Source organism: Protopterus annectens, chromosome 12.part0 (genome assembly GCF_019279795.1).
Source record: "Protopterus annectens isolate FY-2018-M chromosome 12.part0, PAN1.0, whole genome shotgun sequence".
Classification (NCBI taxonomy): domain Eukaryota; kingdom Metazoa; phylum Chordata; order Ceratodontiformes; family Protopteridae; genus Protopterus; species Protopterus annectens.
Window position 1 is genome coordinate 953,029,417 of NC_056746.1, and position 24,246 is coordinate 953,053,662.

General features: G+C 38.9%; 1 protein-coding gene across 1 annotated transcript in view; it reads right to left on the bottom strand.

The window, feature by feature from the left end:
- Positions 1 to 224: 224 nt before the first annotated feature.
- LOC122816233 (chloride channel CLIC-like protein 1) overlaps positions 225 to 24,246 on the bottom strand; it is a 1,186,501-nt gene continuing 1,162,479 nt past the window's right edge. Inside the window, exon 3 of the mRNA XM_044088975.1 lies at positions 225 to 512. Coding sequence (XP_043944910.1) covers positions 225 to 512 — 288 coding nt within the window. The remainder of the gene's footprint in view (positions 513 to 24,246) is intronic.

Below are 24,246 nucleotides of genomic sequence, written 5' to 3' on the forward strand. Positions count from 1 at the left end.
GATGCAAGCATGAACAGCAAGCTTCATGTACCTTGTTCTCATGGAGAATTGCTTATCATGGAGTGTTTCTCGATGCAAAGAAATGAGGTGATCTGTAGAATGCAGCAAGATAAATGCCTAATGGGCATAAATATATGAGGAGAAAAAAAAAACAGTTCTAGGAGAGATGCACAAAGAACACAGCACAGAGAATTCAGGAATTTCTGCTGCATTTTTCCAGCCCCTCAAGTATTTTTATAGATCCGCAGGGCTCTTGATTTCCTTTGGCTGATGCAAGATGCTTTGTCAAAACTATTCTGGTCAGTATGTTTGACTGTTGCCATTATAACAGCTCTAGACTTAAAAAATAAGCCAGTTACAAGCATAACTAAACAAAGGGGGATCATGAGGAAAACCAATGGCTGCCATTGAGACGGGATCTCCTTCATGACATTGCGCAAACTTTTTCCTGTAACTTGGCTCAGCTGTTCCATTGGATGAATTATTATCCGACCAACAGCAGAAGAAACAGCCTACAAAAAAAGAAAAAGGAAAAAAAAGAAAACAAAATTCAAAATAAATATTATATACTATAGAAAAAATTAATGAGTCAGCTATTTTACACTTATTGCACTTCCGACTGCTTTGATTACTCAGGATTCTAAAACTGACTGCTGAAGTAATACACTTATGAAACTGGACCCAGCTCTTTGCTGAAATAGATTCCTTTTCCAAAAGCCTTTTATCTTGCAATGACAAGATACAAGGATTCAATAGCTCCAGATAAACATTAGAGATATTCAAATTCTGCAAGTAGTTTACACCATATTTATCTACATTTTATGTACAGACAATTTGGTTTTGAAAGGCAGAGAACCCCATAAGAGGGATATAAAGTGATATGAATGTTTCATGTAATAAGTGCAGTATGGAAGTTTTCCAGTACTGCAGTAACATATATCTCAGACTGGTACACAATAATTCCCTCAGCACCTATCAAGAAACAGCAAAATAATAGTGCTAGCTGTGGTGTGTGGTGAACAGATGTTGACTGCAGAACATCATTACATTAACAACAATATGCAGGTAGTATAAAAAGAACATCATCTGTAGTTTAAAATTTAGCTGCTGCAGTTTTATTAATCTTACATAGTAGATATTTCATTCCTTGTGCATATGCATATTATTCATAAGACGTTTACTCTTTTTTTAAACAAGAAACATCTTTATTAAATTATCACTTATGACATAGGCAATCATACATTTATATAAATGACTAAACAAACCATATTCACATAATCTTAGTTGCAAGCATTATACATCACAAACCATACTGACATAATTTTAGTTGCAAACATTATATATTACTTATAATCTACCCAATCATTGTCAATCAGACATTGCATACCTCATTCAAATCCTGCCATGTTTTAAACCTCATTCCTGCCCTGTATGCACTGTTCCCACAACCCATTTTTTTTTCTATCTAATTTGCTCCTACATTTTTCTAAAGATTCTAATTCCAGTTGTTTTATCTCTGCTACTATAGTCACTACTTGCTGTCCAGTTGGTTTAGACTTTGATTTCCATTTTCAAGTAACCGCTTTTTTTGGCAGCTACCATAATTAGGTTCAGCAAGACTTACTATGTCTAGGCAATTCTGATTCTGTATCATAGCTCTGAAAAACCATTTCCCTAGGTATACCAATTTACTCACCCGGTATCAATGATAGACTAGTCTGCAGGGAAACTTTAAAGTTTGGCAACGCATTACACTCCCAAAAGATATGTCCCCAATTACCTCTTTCTTCCCCATTGCTCCTCCAACATTTGCTGTCTGCCTGAGGAAAAATTCTCTGGAGGCTACTTTACAAGCAAAAATCCTCAATCTTCTAGATTTTGTTGCATATTTGGGAGACATACTTACATCTTCCATTGTTTCTTTAGTGAATTGCTTACCAAATATGTCTTCCCAATTCTTTCTAACCTTCTCTGATTGATTCTTACAGTTAATCGATTCTTTATAGTTATCATTCTATATTTTATATGCCCTATTAATTATTCGTTTTTTAACAGCAGCTTCTGTTCTAGATTCTACTAAAAACTCTACCAGTGCTGGTCTAACATTTAGGACCCCCCCATTTATTTCTCTTTGCCTATACTCTAATATCAGTCCTTGATATGGAAGGCAATCTCTAACCTGCAGACCAAATAAATTATTGGCACCTTCTCATTCTATTACCTTTCCCTCTCTAGTTATTTGCTCCCAGTACCTTGGTTCATTTGCCGATTTTCTCCAATAAATTCCAGCCCATTATCTGCATCCCTAATTGCATCCCTATCACCAGAATTTCCTTTCTTCATTCTTGTGTTGGCTTAATTCTTAGAATACTTTCTGCTACTTTATGTATATAATATTATGTATGATTATTGTTATTCCCCTTAAAGATCTGCATCCAAAATCCCAATCTCTCCTTGTTTCTTGAGCCTTTCCCCTATTTCATCATCATCCCTTTCCATTTTGAATTATAAGTTTCTGTTTGTGCTGTGTATAGCAGCCTTAACTATGTACCTCTGAAATACCACTTCGAATCAGGTAATTTCAATTTGCCTAGTTCTATTGAAAGAATCAGCTTATCCCACTTGACTCTTGTCATTTTCTCCTTCCAGACAAAATCCTTCGGCTCTTTATTAATTGCTATCCACAACTTCTCCTCTGGTTAATAAAACTATGCCTGATCTATGTATAAGACTAAAGGGACTAAAACATTTTAACTGGTTGTATCTTACTATCCATATCCATATAACAGAGCTTCCAAGTTCTCAGTTTTTATTATCTTTTGTTTAGTAGCTAGCGTTTACTTACCTGGAGTGGTAAGTCGGTGTTCCAGGACATTGGTGTTCTGGTGCTGTCAGCCTTTTCATCTCGGTGAAAAAGATTTCGGGTAAGTGAAATTTCTGTCTACCGAAGTAGACCCGGCAGAGAAGCATGAATGATGAACATCCCTGATTATCACAGGAAAGGGAGGGAAGGCATACAGAAACATCCCTGTCCATGGGATTAAAAAGGTATCTGTCTTCCAGGCCTTTATGCAAAAAGTGTTGGAGCAGAATCTCTTTAACTCACTCTTATAAACAGAGGCAAATAAATATACACAAGGTGTTCCTCACAGGAGGATCAATTCCTGGTGACCCTTGAGAGTAACTTTCATTTGTGGGGATCTAGCCTAGTCCTTAACAGCTTGTCTCTGATAACATGTTGCTCTGATGAAATGTAAGCAGCCTGGAGAGTCAGATTATGCTGAATTGCTAGTTCCCAGACTGCCATCCATAGCTTGCAAGTGGGCACATTCCAGTGCCCCCGTTTGTTTATCCAACCACATCACTGTAATATTGTCCCTGATTACTAATAGAGGAACTGGAATCTAAAGATGGTTCAGAGATTTGAGAGCATTTATTAGAGCTGTCATTCCTTTTAGATGTGTGTGCTTTTATTCACCATGCTTATTCCATGGACCCTGAACTTTCACTTCCTTGGAAACAGCTCCAAGCAAATTCTAGGGCATCTGTGGTTACAGATCGAGCAGAGACTGGAAGGGAAAATGGGAACCCTGGTTTGAGAGACAACTAATTCACTCACCAGAGGTGGTGCTGGTGTTGGTTCCAAACTGATCTGATGAGACTACGGCCAAAAGAATCATGAGAACTGTAGATATTTTGAAACCTAGAATCCTGAGATATTCCTTGGCAGATGTCAGAATTTGGCTGGAAAATATCAGACACTGTTCCTTGTAACACTATACATTGTCCTGAGGAAGAAAAGCTATCATGAGGGATTTATCCAGGAGACATCCTAGAAACACTAGCCTGTGAGACAAAATTTAAGATTTGTCTATGTTCGCCTAAAATCCCAAACTGGGAAAAGTGCTTTTTTTAGCCAAGCCAGAGATTCTTGATAACCTCTAAAACAATCTCCAAAAATGAGGCAGTGATCTAAATATGGAAAAATGTGAATGCCCTGTATCAGAGACTGCAGATTCAGCATTTTGATTTTTAGGATTTTGATGTAAAGGTTTGGTAAAGAAAGGTCTAGGACAGGTTTCCAAGTTCCTTCTTTCTTTGGTATCACAAAGATTAAAACCCTTTCTCTATTTGATTTGGGGGAACAGATTCTAATCCCCCTCAAACAGTATTTGATGTAGACAGGAGGAAATAACGAGGTTTGATTGGACGGGCGCAGAGAACTCCCTTGAAAAGAAGGATGGGAATCCCAGTACCAGTTGTAGCCCCTTCTGAAAGATTCTCAGAACCAAAGTGTCTTAAGTTATCTGTTGCAACAGAGAGATGTGAGGACCTAGATTTTTGGAAAGTTTTACTGGATTGCCAGGGCTGGGAGGGGAATATGATAGAGCACTGTCAATCTGCTTTCTTAGTCTGTCCTTGGCTTTGGGAGAACCCTCACTTCTTTTTTGAAATTCCCTGCTACTGCTTTCTGAAATGTTCTTTACCTGTGCTTTGCTAGGATTGCTTTTTTTTTCCCCTATAAAAGCTGTAACGCAAGTCTTTATTATATTTTGACATGGAGGAGAGAAACATCTGGGTTACATCCTGAATTTGCTTTCCCTTTGCATCAAATCTTTTAAGGACCTCAGCAGAAGAAAGAATTTGCTTTCCCTTTGCATCAAATCTTTTAAGGACCTCAGCAGAAGAAAGGTCAAATAATATCTCTTTATCCAGGGAAGCATTCAGGCGCTCAGCTTTGACATCCTCTGTTAAATTCCGGGAACACAGCCAGACAAATCTTTTTATCATTGACCAAGTGGCAGCTGCAGTAGAAACAGCATCAAAAGTATCATGAGACTATTTTAAAGAGTGTTTGCTTACATGAAACACAGAAGATTATAATACAGAATTCAGAGATGCCTTAGTCAGTTAGCTTTCTCATATTGTTAAAGGAAGCCAACATAATTGCAGATGTGTGCCTGATGATTCACTACTCTGAAGGCTAAAGTGGAAGAAGTATAAAGTTTCTTACCAAACCTATCAAAAGCTTTGACATCTTTGTCAGAAGAAAAAGGGTTGGCTTCCATAAGGTGTTTGACAGAATATAGGTAGTCAAAAAAAACAAAAAACACTGCAGGATCTCAACTAGGGTCTGGGGAACCTCACAGGCTGGCAAAACATGAGGAATAACTACAGGATGGGGAAAATCCCATTGTAGTAAATCATCACATCTTTGCTGGGAATCTGGCATTTCTTTTTATTCCCACTATACAACTCCTTCATTATGGAAATAATATCAGAAAAAGACAACTCTTTAGGTGAGGAATTTAAAAAACTTTCCTCAGACTCACATTTTCCATTCTGTTAAGCAGGAACTTAAGAAATAGTCTCATTCTAATTCTTATCCTTTAAAGTGAGAATCAGAATTTGAGAGAGAGAAAAAAATATCTCCTTTTAAAATTAAAAGTCTCTGCATAATCCTTTATCAAAGCCCATCCAGTCCTCCTCATCTGCCCTAGGTGACAGAGGTGAAGGAAAATGTCTAACTTTATGATAATTCTATTCATGGAAGACCTCTCCCCACACACAGATTGCCCTGAAGACTGGTCCTTTTCCCTGGAATCAAGTTCCTCAGAATGGCTTCATGAAGGAACATCTGCTCCCTCTCCTGAGGCCAACAAGAGTGGTTCTCTCTTGCCTGAAAAGGGCAGCCAAACAGACACTGAATGCTTTCCTGCCTCTTGGTCCTTTATGGCTTCCCAAGGAGCAATACTAGAAGGACAGAGAAAAATTAATGAGAAGTCTAAGGAAACCAATATGGCCACAGCAGAGTCAGTAATCAGCAGCTAAGGCAAAAAAAGGAAGCCAGGGTAAAGACAGAAGCCTCCCCATACAACATTCTTCTTCTTGTGGATCAGGGAGGGAGTAGCCAAGGATCCATGATCGAGGTACATCTCTACCCAAAAATGTATCTGACAAGAGGGTAGCTCAACTTTGGTAAGTCAGTCTTGATTCCTGACTTAAAAAAATTACGATTTGATTTAAAAATCTTTTAGTGAAAACCACTAAAAACATTAGCCCAAGCTTCTATCTACAATATTTGACAGAAAAAATAAACGTTTCCTCACAAAAACTGATAAACGGGAGGGGGGTACTCAAAACGGTACTTATCTGCCCAGCCTTGAAGAAGCCCTAGGTAACTGTTGATTACTCTAAGTGTACAGGGGACAACCGACTTTGACAGCAAGAGAGTTTTGAAAGTTTGGTTCCCTATCCACTGACTTTATACTGTTCTCCTCAGGCTGTACAGCAATTAGGCCACATGGAGGGTGCTCTACAACTCTGGAAGCTAGCCTCTCATCCAGTGCTTGACAGGATATTTTTGGCAAGTAAAATACCACATAGCTTAGGTTACTGCAACAGTAATCTAATGATGATCATTGCCAGACAGACTTGAGAAAGACAAGCATAGGCACATATATAACTATTTGAGGTGTATTGCTCCAATATTAATTGTATATTAATACTGAGCCTAATATCACATAGATTGTAGGTCATGCATGATGGACCAAGCTGATATCTAAAAGCTGATATTTGCTAGTTAAGTACAGTGAAACAATCAATATGGGATGGAAAGTACTGTAGCTATTAAGGAGGATTTGTAAAATGATATGACAAATATAGCATTTTCCATATTTACATTAGTTATAAAAAATGTCATGTGATACAGTCATGTTTGAGCAGCACATACAAGTTGTGGGTAAAAACTGACATTATAACATAATGGGCACTGTGAAAGGCCTCAGTAGATGTAAGTGTTTAAAAAAAAACACATGCAAGCTTAACAAAAAAGTTGTTAATAGACGTTTAGCACATTTGTCCACTTAATATACAAAGGGGAAAAAGTCTGTGTATAAAGTAGACAAAAGCGATAAACTGCTACTATCTTGTTAGCTTGCATGAGTGTTTTCTTGTTTGCTTTTGTTGGACACACTTGTACCATTTTTTTGTGAGATTATATATAAATGTTTTAGTAAAGTGGTTATGAATATTAGCTATTTTTCATATCAGAATTAATAGTTGTTTGGTCTGCTGGCATCTTATACACAACATTAAAGCACACACTTGTCCACAAATAGTTGTCATCTAAAATGCATGGTTTTGTATATTAACACTGTTGAAATGGAATATTGTGAAAATATGATAAATATAATTTACATTGACTGTGCAATATCACAAACAGTTGTGCACTACCCAGACTTGTCATATATCATTGAACAGCTCTTGAACAGACAAACAATTCACTCACTGATGTCACTGTGTCAATCTTGCACACCTGCAGAATTACAAGCATTTGTTTGACCATAATGCTGATAATTTTTGGCAAGTAAAATACCATTTTTCTTTCATAAATTTGCAACATAAATTCACCATCACTAGATGGCATGTAGCTCATCATCTCAAACAACTATTGTATTTTGCATTTTTTTTATAACTCACGATTTCTGGGATATTGCAGATCACGGGGGATGCTCCTAATAGTCAATTTGGGAGAAAATCTCTCAGGAAGCAAGTGGCTTGCTGATTAAAATATTTCAGGTAGCAAGAGAATTAATCAGCCTTCTGCTGCTCATGACTTAAATGAGTTAGTGGTCTCTGTCCTCGGCTGTACATTTTTTTATGTTGTTCAGGTGTCTCTAGCTGCACAACGAACTTGTTTTTGGATCTGCTTTCTAATAACTTAAATATTTTCTCAGTCAAGTAAGAAGTTAAAACCTCTTGTCTGCTAATTTTAGTGGCATGTTTACAGTGCTAACAGTATTCAATGGCATAGTCAGGAACTAAGCAAGGCACTTAGGTCTTCTGAAGAAGTCTGAGTACCATAATTAAATGCAGAGACTTAGGCATAGCTATATATGGGTCTACTTAATTTCACTGAAAGCTAATTTTACTGAAACTCAGTTGCCTGTGCACAATTCACTGAAAGCTCACGTCACTGAAAACTCGTATGACAAACTCATTTTGTTGAAAGTTATATATGGCCTTTTCCCCACTGTAGTGCGATCCTGGAGTTACTATATAAAGTAAGAAGGGGTGTGGGGGGCACAGCCACCCACACTGGGGGGGGTGTGGGGGCATACCCCCCCCCCACATAGTTTGGTTATATATTGTCTTCTGGAAACAGTTATTCATTGGACTTGTAAGTATCCATGTCTATGGTTAAAAACATTTAAAATAGGTAGGGGACTACGCTCCCCACACCCCCCTTACTTTATATACTAACTCCAGGATCGCACTACAGTGGGGAAAAGGCCATATATAACTTTCAACGAAATGAGTTTCAGTGAAATGAGTTTTCACTGAAATGAAGTAGATCCATATATATATATATATATATATATATATATATATATATATATATATATATACACACACACACACATACACACACACATACATACATATATATATATATTATACACACACACATACAGGTCCACTTCTAAATTTCGAAATTTCAAAACTTCAAATTTCTTATGGTCGAGACCATAAGACTGAAGTTTTGAAACTTCCTCGCTGTAGTACGATCTTGCCGTTGGTATATTTAATTAGCATGAGGTGTGGGGCGGCAGGGGGGCTTGCTCCCCTGCAAAAACATTAAAAATATATATTTTTTTTTATTTACATTTCAAAGTTTCAAAACGTTGATCTTATGGTCCCGACCATAAGAAATTCAAAGCTTTGAAACTTCAAATTTAGAAGCAGACCCATATATTTTATTTATTGTTCATTATGTCGGGCAGCAAAAAAGGACACTGTGAAGGGAGAAATGTAAGCTGGGAAAAATGTTTAGTATATATGTGACGCCCATGCCCTGTCCCAGCAATCAAGGAGCCTCAATCCTCACCACTAACACCAGAGAGGGTGTGTCTCATATGAGAGGAAAGGATAACAAATACACAAACTAAAGTGCAATTTCCCTTAAGAGCACACAGAGATCACAGTCTGGTTGCTCCCTTGCTCTCCAGGTCCACAACAGGACTCCCCACTGGCACAGCTATAGGGTTCAGAGCTCAGCCTAGCTGGGTAAGCTAAAATCTCCAGCACCCTCTCTGTCCAACCAGTGCTTCGTTCATGTCCCTGCCCAAGTAGCTGACACACACACTTTGAGTTAAGTTTATACAACCGCACAGACACTCCTGGGGAAGGCTGGCACAGGTTCTCCAGCTGTGCCCCTTTTACCCAGACTATATGGTAGTAATCCTGCCACCACCTATCTAATACTTATCAGCTACTCAAAGGCCCTTAAAAGGGTGTCCAATTATTACTGTGCAATATTATTATCCAATTGGTATATGTGACTAAACAGTCAAGGCTTATTAGAGTGACTTGGTACAATAATCACTATAAATATGCAATGTACTCTAGAGCTTAAGTTATCTCTACACAAAACCAGCCACAATTAAAATGTTTTAAAATATTTAATAATAAATAATTAAAACCACAAGACAATACTTTCTACTACACAGTCAGTGCTAGTCAAGAATTCAGAGATCACACAGAAATACTTAAAATAATTCAGTACTACAGTTCTGACATAACAGAAAACACAGTCTAGTCTTTCTAGATTCTAGGTATCTCTAAAAGAAAATACAAGTTTAAGATAACTTACATACGACAACAGGCAGAGTGCTGTAAGTTGGATGATCGAGACAAAAATCCCCAGTAATCTCTGGTTCTCACTGTTTAAATTGAAACTGCAGTTCTGCTAAACATTACATCATTCTCCGCCCTTCCTGGAGTTCCCAGGCTACACTAACTACATTTACAGTTTTAACATCTCTCTTTTTTTATCTTGCAGCTTGGTCAGGAGCAGAGCAATAAAAATACATTTGCATGTTTAAATCTAGCAATTTAACTCTTGGTTAAAACAATAGAAAAAAATTATTCATCTAGACCCCTCTGCACCACTGTCTACATCAAAGGGTCACCACATGCTTTACTTTGGTCAGCAGAGTGCACTGTTGTCACATTTATTTCCATTTCCACATGTAATAGTATTTCTTTACATTTAAGACAACAAGCCTGTAGTTTACATTCATATTTACAAATGACAGAATTATCTATAAAATTCTATCTGGCTAGGCTGGCAGCCTGCACCCTTCTCTACTAGTCTTCAGAGTATACATAATATTTTCTCTTCTTGGAATCCATCTTGTTTCAAGATGGATCCTGACAGCCTGTTCCTGTCTTTAACTTTGTTTACTGACAACAAAGTCATTGCCAGCATGAAAATTGCCAAAACTGAAAGTTCCAATGTGGAAGATCAGAACTTGTGCCTAATAAGGAAAGCCACAGATAAGGGGTCTGTAGATTCTTAGTAAAATAATACAAAGATGTTTACTTTTAATTGTTCAATGGCTATAGTTTAACAGATACAAAATATTCTGCCTAGAAACATTCATAATATAAAAGAATGACGTTTCTTGAGTTCGAGGCGGCAAGACCTTGATTACTTACTCACCCATGTATATGTGTTCTTTACAATAAATTAGCTTCTTCTCTGCTGAACCATGTTGCATGAAATTATTTTTGACCTTAACAGTTTGGTGCTATGAAGTCTCAGATTTTTCAAACTGTTTGTTGCTGTAGCAGAACACACCTTTGGGCCCATTCATGACAGATTTTCTGTTTAGTGATTTCTGGTGTGCCAGTACACAACTATATTTTTCCACCTTCAGCAGAGTTTGAAGACTCTACAGGTATGCTTTTTGTTACACGATCTTTGCAATACATTACTGATTTTGCATGACAGCATGTTAAATTTATGAGAGCGGGTTACAATACATATATTTTGTATTCAAGTGGGTTTTAATTACAAAAACATTGATATCTGCATGAGAGTGGGTCTAATCATATATATGTTCATAATACAGAGTTCAGGCCCTAATGCTATCAAGAAACACTGACTTACAAAATGTTGGATCATATACTCAATTTCCCATCCATATATCAAGATTTTCCTTAAATGCCTCACTTGACCTAGAACTGTGTATATACAATGGTAATTTATTCCATAATATTTAGATATTTTATATCACAAACATCCCTCTCTAATCATGTGCTACATTTCATAATGCTAAAATGAAAAACTGGCATAGTTATATGTCCCCAAATTATCATTAATATTCAGATTCATAAAAGCTAATAACATGTCATTGTGTAATGCATTCCAGGACAATATCAGTTTCTCTCTAATTATATATACATGAACGAGAGAGGGTTTTAGTCATAGTTGTTTATTATTATATACTGTATGAGAATGGGTTTTAATATATGTGGATGGGTAATATTAACATTGTATTGACCGTGGGAATGTTAAAAGACCCAGAGTTTAGGTCTTCAGCTGGACATAGATTTAATAAATATGGACGAGACAATTGTAATTATTTGGCAAAGTGATCTGTGCTCACTAAAAATGATAGTGCACAGCAGTTCCCTGAGGACTGAACCTTTGATAAGGATATTTTAAAAATTTTTAAAAAGAAACAAACAGAAAGAAAACAAAGTACCTGCCTCTTGTTTGTCACCTCAATGACTGGCAAGAAAATAAAATAATAAAAATAAGGAACCAGAATCTGTAGTTAAAAGTTTAAAATATAATTCTGCTAGATTAATAAGACAGTAGGAGCCAGGAATCCACACCACAAATCCTTTAATTAAGCGCTTTCGTTTCCTATTAGAAACTTCATCAGATTTTGATGACGTTTCTAATAGGAAACAAAAGCGCTTAATTAAAGGATTTCTGGTGTGGATTCCTGGCTCCTACTGTCTTATTATTGTTTGAGTGGACAGTATAATTCAGCTAGATTAAAAACACAGCTGCAGACAGATAGTAGAACAATAAATACATTATAGAAATGTGCAGAAGATAAATCTTGTGGTACCTGGGGTCTTTATCCTTTGAAACAACTAGAAAAAATTGAAAGCAACTCAACCTGAGTCTTCTGATGATGACTCTGGCCTCTGATTTCTTCAGCTCCCCATCCCTCTTTTGACCATGCTACTTCCAGAAAGGAAGAGATGTCCACTTCAGAGGAAGAGCAGGTAGGGGAAAGATTTGCAGATAGCCCCTCTAATATTTCCCCTGATATTTCCCAAGTCACTTCAAGTATGTCTGCCTATCCTAAATGATCAGTTTACAACACTAAACTCTGGCAGTAGCAACAGTAAAATGCTGTTTTATATTTTGATCAACTGTTATTGAGAATAGCAAATAAGGGTAGACAGTTGTATCCAAAATGCAAGCACGCATCTGGGACGAAACATACAGACAAGTTAAAATGATTTTGGTAATAAAAGTGCAACTTCTAAAACAAGCACTTTAATGATGTTCAAAAAGCTAGTTACACAGTTGCCAGTAGTCACTGATGGAGAAGATTATACGTGAAAACCACCTCCCAAGTAAAGTTTCATCCCCCGATGATGACACCACTGCCACCAGTAACACACCATCTGATACTCAGATTCTTCCTTTGAGAGAGGTACCTAATCTGACAACAGCTGGGGACAGTGATGATGAAATTAACATAAGAGTAGTATGGCTGTGGACTGCAGTAGATTTTCAAACTATTATAGATTCTCTCCCACCCATCAAAACAGCTAATTATGCTAAATTTTTAGACTGACATTCACAGTTACAAAACCCTATTATTGAAGATGTGCAAGCAATTTTAAAAGATAGTTTTAGAAAAATATAGGAAAAAGCAGCTATAGGAGATAATATTCCAAAACACACAGAATTTACTGAAAGCAATCACTACAGCATGCCCTCTAACACCTAAATGGATGAGAATTAAAGCAATTGTACTATAAGAGAATAAATCGATAGATGCGTATTTTCAGTGCAGGACAAATGCATTCACAACTTCTTCAGGGGATCCAGGATTTGGAGAAGAAGCGGCAGCCAATTGGCTGACAGCATTTGTAGAAGGCTTATTACCAGCAATACAATAACAAATTAAGAAGGCTTGTCGAAAGTGGCCCAGTCTAGGTATTCATTAGCACAAAATGTGGCAGGCAATATAGTCAGACAGGAGAAAGAATAGCAAAAGAAATTAGTAGATGCTCAACTTCAGCAATTCAACAATGATTCATATGGAAGGGAAGGGGGAAGAGAACTCACAGAGGTAAAGACAGATTTATATTTTTTCCACAGCAAGCTCCAGGACAATACCCACAAAATTTTTACCCCCCCCCCCCCCATTTCACCATAGACCAGCAGGGTGAGACACATATTAGCCCATGCTTTCACTGTGGTCAGAGGGGACATTAATGCAATGAATACTCTTTCCTTTAGCAAACTGACCGATCTTTTCAGCCTACCCCTCTGCCAGATGTCTAAGCAGAACAACAAGCAGAAAGACAACCTCACATTTGGAGAACTGTTTGGCAGCCTGCAATGTAGCAGCAAGATCATTAGGACAGCCGTGAAAAGGAGAGACAGCTATTTCCTTTGGTACCAGTGGACCAAGAAGGTCTTTTTGCTTAAATTATGACATAATTCTACTCTTCCCTTTCTTGTTGACACATTAGCGACTTAATCTATAATCACCTCATCAAACGCAGAGCACCTCCCACTCTCCACAAAATCAGTTTGGGGTGTGGGGTCTCTCCAGTTCCTATTGATTATCCAGAGGTAAAATGTATTCCTATTCAGACAGGTTCATTAAAAGAGCAACATGCTTTTAATGTGGAGAATTTTGCTCTTTTAAATCGTTTAGGTAGATATTTATTGAGTAAATTATGATATACTGTATTTTGCACTGCAGACAAAGTTTTCTGGGCTCTCCTGAGTGAACCTTCATATCTGAGTCTGTATTCAGCTGATATCTGGACAGATAAAGATATACTCTTCACAGTAATTGTATCAGAACAGACCTCTGCTATTGCTGATCTGGAGGGATTGGAAACTGCTCATCTACAGCTGTGGACTACCCATGATAATGAGAAAAGACTTATAAAAGATGCAGAACCAGTCAGAGTTATCAGTACTTGCGTATTATCACAACCAGATTCCAAACCAGGCTATGTTTCCACCTTCTTGGTTGTGCACTTCACAGCAGGTGAAAAAATATATGAAGAACTGAGAATAGGGGGCTAGTGAGAAAAACAGAGAGAGAGAGAGAGAGATAGAGAAAAGAGGAGAGAAAAAGGAAAAACTTCTTGACACGGGGCATAAGTTCCCGGGACAGCTGTATCATATAATCTGCCTTGGTATGCTTTTAGTTGTGAAAGCCATTACTGACACAGAAAGGTAACTCAGAACGTGGAGAGTCTGTTGAAAAGTGGAGGTGATCGTTCATGCTTAAAATATCACACCATTAAAATACTTAATCTGACTGTGGAGTAATACAAAGCCGTAAGACATCCGTTGCTATGAAGCGTCCAACAGATGATGAAAAAGTCACCAAACCAACAGTTTGTAAAACACATGAGTTGCAAGTCTAAACATCTTACAAAGTGCACTGAAAGGCTTGAAGAGCACTGGCATTCCCATGGCAAAATAGTTTGTTTGTGTCTTTCAGCTTTTCCCGGTTAGGGGTCGCCACAGCAGAACTCCAGTCTGCTAATGATTGGCAGTAGATTTTTACGTGCTGGCTTGCCGGGCCAAACGCACAACCTTCAATGAAGGAATGCCCATTCACGCATGTCGACACACAGAAGATGCTCTGAGAATCGAATGGGCAACATCTAACTGTGAGGCGACAATGCTACCGCAGCACCACCACCGCTGTACTCCCATGGCAAAATAGTGTGATCTATAAAAAAACAGGATCAACCCAATACTCAAAGTTAAATGAGTAAAGAGCATCCAAAGTTGCCATACATTAAGAATGTCAAGAGAAATGACATTGCATTATGACGACTTTGAAGCAGCTGTCACGTTTATTTTACGTTAAAGTAAATTTCGTCGGAAAGTACACCACCCACAAATACAAAATGTGACTGTTATCCCTCTTCCTGCCTCATACACAATGTGACACACTAATAATTAGTACTTCACACACCCCTTTTAAGGTTAACAGGAATATTTTTGGCAAAACATAAATTATCACAGGTTAGAAATCTGGTTGTGATAATACGCAAGTACTGAATTATCTTAACTCATTACATCCGACTGACACCTCCAGGTGCATCTGCAGTTGACTCCTACTGATGCCTCTAGGCGTCAAATATTGCTTGTTCATATTTGCATCAATAATTCCAAAACCATGATATATACAAGGTTTTAAAAGATTTCACCTTAAAACATACACACGGGCAAACTCAGCTGCATTAATATTTGACCTTTGTCTAGTGCAGGTAAAGAGATATTAACTGTTGTTTTTATGATATTAATTTATATAGATATTTTCACATTTTTCTAAATATTGCAACAACAATGTAACACAGACAGAACTCCTCATATGAAAGCTGTCAGCTAGATTAATAAAATGCTGCAGACACTATGTCTATGATTTAAATGGTTGCTGAGATATTGTATGTTGTTTACAAAATCTTACAAACATAATAGTTACTGTACTTACTGTGAGTTTTTAAGACCTGGAACTTAAAGAATGTTACCACTATAAAAAAGAATTTGCGCTGAAGGGTTTGCCATTTATACTTCTTTCATAACCCCTATGGTTTCAGAAGTATGAACATTTGTTTGAAATGTGAGGACATGGGGGTGTGTGGCCAGGATGCAACTAAGGTAGCAGCACTTTTCTCCTGTTCTTCTGCATATATTTCTGACAGGAAATTATATTTCTAAACAATTTAATGGAGTGAATTACTGAAGCATGCAGATTAGCAAAGAACAAAATAGTAACAATTTTCATAAATTCACATTAGGATTATGGAGTAGCTCATGATTCTGGGACAATTTGGAGAGAAGGAGGGTACCAGACATCAGCAAGAACAATTATTAAAAACTCTGTTCTTGTTCATGAATTGTTGAATGCATATTTGCTACTCAAGGAAATTGCTGCAATCAAGTGTGCAGCAAGTAAGGCCAATGATTCTTATATTTCAAGACCTAACAGTTTTGCATATATGGTGGCTAGATAAACTGCATTGTCTTATCCTGTTTGGGCTTTATTTTTGCATCAACTGCAGGAAACTAACATACCTTTTCTTTACAGAAATTGTTGTTGTTTCAAAATCAAGCTGATGATTACGAAAAGGTAAGGTGGATCTGTGATGGCTGTAGCTGCTCTCTGGATCTACTGTTGCACCACCCACATGGGAGGCTAGTAGCCCCACATTCCTTTCTAACTCAGTTAGTTCAGGCTTATCACTGTCCCTTTCATTTTGGGAAAAATGCATTAATAAAACACATTTTTATTGAATGGTATGCCTCTTACATTTACAAAGTCATTCAGCATTTTGTAAATTGCTGCATTAAATGTTTAGAGTACAGTGTTCCAAAAAAATGTTCCTGATCATAACACAGTCTTTAAAAAAGCTCTGGGGACATTTTTTGTGTATAGTGGGAGTGATACCTCTCAACTGTACAGATGTCCAGATTTTTGCTTCATATTTTTGGTGTGTTCCTACTAAAATCCGTTCTTTCTGGCAAACAGCTGAGGATTGAAGTCATTAAATAATGCCAAACATTTAAGACTCCACATCCTTCAGAAAATTCATGCAAATGAAAACATATTATTGTATCACCTTTCTAAGTTTGTAAGAGCAATATTTAAAATCTATCCTTATTTGCCCCCCCCCCCCCAATCATTTTAGGCTTTGTCCAGATTTTTTGCTCCAAGAGGTTGAGAGGTAATGAACAGAGAAATTTAAATCTGTTTTGTAATTGTGGATTTGTTTTCTGGATGGGTTGAAGCTTACCTTTGTGCTAGGAATAATACAGTTATGGTCGCCAAGAAACTTGCAAGAATTAATATCCAGATTTAGTGTTCTTTGTTATATTCAGTCAGATAAGGGGACTCATTTTACAAGCCAGGTTGCACAACAAGTATGTAAAGTTTTAAAAGTAAACATGCAATATCATTGCCTGAAACGGCTCCAAGCTTCAGGAATTGTTGAAAGAATGAATCACACTATAAATACTCGACTTGCCAAATTGTGTGAAGAAAATTGTCTCAAATGGCCAAAGGTATTGTTTCTAGCCTTATTTAGTGAATGTAGTGCAGTTAGTAGTACTAATTGCAAGTGTCTTTTCTCTCTTCTGCTGCACATACATTCCAGAATTATGGAAGCTCAATAGCAGCCAAGCAAACCTCCTATTATGATATTTTGCCAGAGTACATGGTATTTGTCATAGCATTTTAATGAAAACACTCACTCCAACCATGATGGAAAGGACCCTTCCTGGTTTTGCATGCAGCTGCTGCTGCCTTCATATGCAAAGGATCAGGCACTTGGATTAATGTATCGTTCCTCAGTAAAGCCCTCTCTAGTGATGGAATTCAACAAGATGCCAATGACTTCAGTCATTTTGTTGATGATGAGCCCATTGCACCCTGCACTGGAAGGAAAAACAAGAAAGCCAACATATACGGAAGTGAGTCCTGGTGATTCAGCAATGTCATTGTGGTAAAAAAATAAGGCTTAGCGATTCTTCAACAACTTTATCAGATATGAGAATTCATGATCCAGCAATAATTTAAAGTACCAAGGCGTCACTTGTGGAACTGCAACAAGTTCAGAGTTCAGGATGGAGTTTGTTTAGGAATCAATACCATATGGACTACAAAAGGAAAGTTTATCATCCAATGTTTACAAATCTTTAAGAACTGTCTCTAGCCCTTGTCTGTTCAATATTCATATGGACTTATTACTGGGACTACTACTTTGCTGTTCAGCATTATTTTACTGCATCTTCTTTCACCAGAAGCCATCAGAACTGCAAGCACTGAACAACTTTTTTAACAGACATAAGTATTTGACTAAAATCACAGACATGGGTTTTGTTAAGACTGGGCAGAGAGCATCAGACCAGTATCCTAATTTTAATTCTTTCTCTGCTGCACTGTATACAAATGCAAAGACACTGAATGTCAGAAGCTGTTGCATGTGTGTACAGATACCAGCTGTAGACGATGCGGCATTCCTTTGTTTCTAATACCAGGAACTGTGACAGAAATTGGAGCAGCATTTTGTACAATCTTTTTAACCAGAAATCGGAAAGCTAAACATAATTATTTGCATAACACTACCCCTTTAGACTGGTTCCACATCCACTTTTAGTGAGTGTGAAGGGGCATACTTGTTATGTTATAAATGGGATACTTTATATCAAATAGAGCAACAGCAATTTTACTCAAAATATATGACAGGGCTGGAGGTTTGGGTATGGAAGTGTAACATGAGTTTTATTATATTTGTGGAGATCAAACTTACCCCTGTTTACCAACAGATTGGTTGGGATACTGCTATACAGACCATGTTATTCCAGCTGTTAGACATACAGACACTTTACCCTAATGGAAAAATTCACAATGCTTGCCAAACGTGGGAGACTAAGGACATTACAATTTGGGAAAATAGATGCTTCTTGGGTTTGTCATCACACAACAGAAAAAACTGCATTTAATAGATTAGCCCACACAGATCTGGGTGATGCTGTTATTTCAGGGGCATGAATCCTGTCCACTTATGTGGCAGTAAAATCAGTTTGGGAGTTGAGAAAACTGTCTAAACTATTAGAAATATTAAGCAGTGCTACTTTTGAATCACTAAATCAGATTACAACTGAAATGACTGCCATGCATAGTGTATTCTGCAAAAAGTACAGTTGTATACACTTACCATAAATGTAGATGTTCGAGTGTATTCACTGTTGCAGTCATTACATTTGGGTAATCTGCTGGCAGGTTGCCCTCAGTCGGCCTGATTAACAAAGTCTTGGGTCCTGCGTCGGTTGCTGTCCCTTCTTCCATGACATCAGGTCGTCAGAGGTATAAAACATGCATCCGATGCCATTACATCAGTTTTTCTTGCCCCAGATGCCAGGTGGCCCCCTAATAGGGAACAAATAAAATTAAAAACACAAAAATATACCTCCAACCAAAAGCAAATTCACCAAAAAAGCTTTTAAGCATAGTAAAAAAAGTAGAGGTACAGCCAGATAAAAGTAGGGGGCTGCAGGGAGGGTAACCAGGACTGCAACAGTGAATACACTCGAATATCTACATTTATGGTAAGTGTATACAACTGTACTATGTTCTTCGTGTTTCACTGCTGCAGTCATTACATTTGAGTAGATTCCCAAAGCTATGGTTGGGAGGAGGAGTTCATACAGCATTAGGGCCCGCTATAAGGCCCTGCAAGACAGCAATGGCAAAACCAGCTCTGGATTTGGAGAAAATTGGTAAATGATAATGCTTGGTAAAAGTATGTACAGAACTGCAGGTAGCAGGTTCTAGAATATCCCTGGTAGGAACACCTCTGAGAAAAGCTGCAGAAGTAGATGCAGCCCTGGTGGAGTGAGATCTGATCTCCCTGGGGGATAGGTTTTCCATGGTGCTTATAGTAGAAATGAATGCAATGGCTTATCTATTTAGAAATAATTTGTTTTGAAATAGCCTTCCCCTCTGCCCCAGCAGCAAATGCTACCAGCAATTGTTCAGATTTTCTTTGAGATTTAGTCCTGTCCAAGTAGAATCTAAGTTGTTTGTGCACATCCAAGGAATGCAGAATCCATTCCCCTTTGTTCTGTGGCTTGGGAAAGAAGGTTGGCAAATCAATGGACTGATTAAGAGCCACACTGGAAGCCACTTTGGGCATGAAGGATGGATTGGTCCTCAGAGATTCCCTGTCTGCATTAAAGATGATGAAAGGCTCCACTGCCATAAGGGCCTATAATTCAGATATCCTTCTAGTTGAAGTGATTGCTAAAAGGAAGGCTGCTTTCCAAGAAATTATTTTTTAAGTCTGCAGTAGCAGCTGGCTCGAAAGGAGGTAGAGTGAGCTTCTCTAAAACAAAGTTAAGGTCCCAGGCAGGGGTAGGAGCTCTCCTGGGTGGTCTCAAGTCCTTTCCCCCTCTGAGATACTGCTTGAGCAGAGGATGAGAGAAGAGGGGTGGTTCTGTGTCATAGTGAGCTGAAATAACTGAGGTGTGGATTTTAATAGAGGAAAAAGACAGGCCCTTGTGAAGCATCTCAGTTAAGTATTGCAAAATCTGAGGTAAATTGGGTGCTGCTGTGCTCATCCCTAAAGATTGGTTCCAGGCACAGAATCTTTTCCATTTGTCAGCATAAGATTTTTTAGTACTAGGTCTTCTCGCCTCCAAGATGACATCCATCACAGGTTTGTTGAGGGATGATAAGGGTAAAGCAGACTGATAGGTTTTTCCAGCTGAAGGACAGAGCATCCACTTTCCAGGCTTCTTTGTGGGAATTCCTTGTCCAAAACATATCCAACTGGTAGTTCTGGGGGGAGGTAAATAGATCTATGTCTAGGCTCCCCCATTTGCTTGTCAACATGTTGAAAATCCATGGTACCAGTTTCCACTCGTGTGGGTCCATAAGATTTCTGCTTAGTCTGTCTGCCAGTGTATTCAATTTTCCTGGAAGGAATTGAGCTTGTAGGTGCACTTGGTAGCTCAAGGCTGTGTTCCACGATGCCATGGCTAGTCTGCATAGGGGGTAAGAATGTGTACCATGTACCACATAACCGTGGTGTTGTCCATCTTTATCATTAGTTGTCCTGGATGAATGTAGTTCTTGAAGGCTGTCATAGCATTCTGTACAGCTAACATTTCTTTTTGATTGATATGCAGGTGCATTTGATTTGGGTTCCATTTGTCCTGAATGCACGTCCCTGCCAGGTGAGCCCCCCATGCATAATCTGATGCATCTGTAGTTAGGGTTTGGGTGGCAGGGGGGAGTGTGAATGGCAGTCCCTTGTTTTGGTGGCGGACCTCTGCCCACCATAGGAATTCCAGGCGTAGGCAAGGTATGATAGCAATCATTGTTTCCAGGCTGTGACAATGTTGACTCCATAGACTTAAGTACCACTGTAGTTTCCTCATATGCAGTCTTGCATATGGAATTAAAAGAATGCAGGAGGCCATGAATCCCAAGGCTTACAGTGTTTGTCTTGCAGATAGCAGGGTTTTTGTGGCCACTTGTTTGAAGTAAGTTACCAAATGAATTTGCTTCTCTGGCGTGAGGAAAGCCATCTGGGCAGTTGTATTTAAGCTTGCACTGAGGAATGTAATCTGTTGAGAGGGTACCAGTTGTGATTTCTTTTCGTTTATGGTGCACCCCAGACAAGTTAAAACCCTTTTTACAAACGCCAGATGATTTAGAAGTATGCCCTGGTTTTCTGCCCGAATTAGATAATCATCCAGGTATGGATATATTTGAATATTTATTTGTCAGCAAAATGCAATAACTGGAGCAAGGCACTTTGTGAATACCCTTGGCGCAAAAGACAAGCCAAAGGGCAGTGCAGAGAACTGATAATGCAAGTAGCCTGCTTTCAAGCGTAGGTATCTTCTGCAAGATTCCCTGATTGGGATGTGCAGGTATGCTTCTTTTAAATCTAGAGTTGCCAACCAGGCATCTTTGCCTGGCATAGGAAGTAACTGGTGAAGAGTCAACATCTTGAATTTTGGAATGTCCAGAAAGGTGTTTAGAGTAGACAGGTCCAGAATTGGACGCCATGATTTGTCTTTTCTGGGTACCAGAAAGAGCCTGGAATAGAAACCTTGTCCCTTTTCCTCTTCTGGTACTGGTTGAATAGCCCCTATGTTTAAGAGGGAAAGTACTTGTTTTTGAACGTCTACCCACTGATATGGGGACAGATCTGGCCACCTGTTTGGTGTTGGCAATGTGTGGAAATGAAATCTGTATCCCTGGGACACTATATTTAAAACCCATTTGTCCTGGGTTATGAGTTCCCAGTTCTTTGCATGAAGAGCAATCCCCCCCCCAAGGGGCGGCTAAGAGGTAAGTGTTTGTTAATTTTAAAAGGAAGTCATTGAGACTGTTTACCATAGGGGGGTGGTCTTATTATTTCCAGATTTGGGGGGAGGCCCCCCCCACTGCTTAGTTCTGCGAGATCCCCGGGACTGAAACCTGGTGCTTTTGGTGTGTCTGGGTTTGGCTTGAGAGGATCTGGAAGGAGCTGGAAAAGACCAATTCTTAGTAGACCAGTGCCTACTAAACCTTGGAAGTTGCACTTGTAAGAAATCTTTAACAGTTTGCATAGATTTAGCTTCATCTTCCATCTTTTTTTTTATTGCCAAACAGACGGTCCTGATTTAAAGGAGCATCCAAATTTTCGCTTTAACATGATCAGGCAAAGATTGCTCCTTAAGCCAAGCATGCCTTCTAAGCACAGACCCAGTAACAGCGTCCCTGCAGGAAGCCTCTAAAGAATCAAAACCACATTGCAAAGTATGTTTTCCAACTTGTTCAGCAGAATGCAATAAATCCTGTAAATCTTTATTTTCCACACAGTCAGGAATCAACATCATTTTCTGTTTAAGCAGTCCAATAATATGCTGTTGATATTTTAACATATGAAATTGGCAGTTTAAAGCCCTGATTGCCAAGGCTGCAGAAGTATAAACCTTCTTACCCCATCTATCCAGCACCCTGGAGTCTTTATCAGAAGGGGTAGGATTTTTAGCAGTAGAAGCCTTGATGCCCTTGACCCCCTGAGAAATGGTTTCTGGATCTGCAACAGGATTTTTGAAAAAGAACTTGTGGGACTCAGGAACCCTGTAGTATCTGTCAGGTTTACTAGGAGCCGGAGACAGGGAATCAGGGGCCATACTGGATTCCGAAAACACATCATCAACAATGTCTAGTACAGGAGGTATAGCCAAGGGCCTATGCTGAGGTAGAAGAAGGAAATCCCTAAGCCTCTTTTCTGAATCAGAAAATTCCTGACTTTCCCAGTGGAAATGCTCCCTTAAGGTATGTAAAGTTTTCCCAAAAGAAAAATCCTCAGGAGGGGAAGCAGAGGGAATGGAATCCTCTGCATCAGAATCCTCATTAGTAGGTATGGACAAAACCAGGTCATTAGAAGAATCAGACACCTGATCAGAAGATTCATAATCAAACTCAGCCCTAGGCCTCTTGGGGGGGGGGGGTTGACTATTTCTGATTAGAGTAATTTGATCTTTGTTTTTTAGGCATAGGGGCCTGAACATGTTGCCTGGGCGTCGTTTTTTTAGACACAGATCGAGATTTAGGACTTAATAATGATGGTGGAGTCGACTTAATATGCAAGTCTGTAGGTTCATAGGTTCATAGGTTCATAGGTTAGTACTAAGCTAACTGCCCTTGTGAGCCATTTTAAGCTTAGCCAATTATCCCTTGTGAGACTCAAACCCTGCACCTTGTGTTTGTAAGGCAAACACTTTAACCATTAGGCCACCCTCCCAACCCTGCCTGAATACACCCTCAGAAGCCGGTGCCTGCACAGTGGCTCCAGACCCATCCACGGGTTCCATAGGTGAAGTCTCTCGTGGCATACCGGACACTGAATGGGTCTCAGTAGAGGCCTGCGAATCAGAAGTAGCGGGTATCAGGGGCTGCGAAAGCGCCTCAATGAGTACCGGCGAACTGGCAACTGGCTTAGGAGAAGCGTCGTCAGCAGTTTTGGACCTCGGCGGCCTGTCCCTTTCTTTATCTTTGCGTTTTTTCAGAATCCCAGTAGTCGGATGGTTAACCAATGACATTTCTGGATAATTAAACCGAGAACCGAAATATGTAGAGGCAAAAATGTATCAACGACGGATAGTGCACTGATTAAATAAAGCACAAAAGCGACAGCAAGGTATGTTCGTGGTCAGGGCCTAGGCAAGGAATACAGTATGAATGAAAATCTTTGTGAGGTATTTGCTTTCCACAAGTAATGCAATTATTAACTTTTACTGACATCGGTAAGGAGCAAGGAAAAGTTTCCCCAACGGGGTACTTAGCTTTAAGTTGAAGACTTCGGTTCTGAAACTCGAAAACAAAACTTTCAGGAGTCGGCTGACCGGCACTTGTGAAATGCTTCTGCTTCGGGCACCGCATGGCAAGAAAGACTGATGTAATGATGTCAGATGCATGTTTTATACCCCTGACAACCTGACGTCATGGAAGAAGGGACAGCAACTGACGCAGGACCCAAGACTTTGTTAATGAGGCTGACTGAGGGCAACCTGCCAGCAGATTACCCAGATGTAATGACTGCAACAGTGAAACACGAAGAACATCAGAATGGCATTTGATTTCACCCTTGCATCTAAGGGTG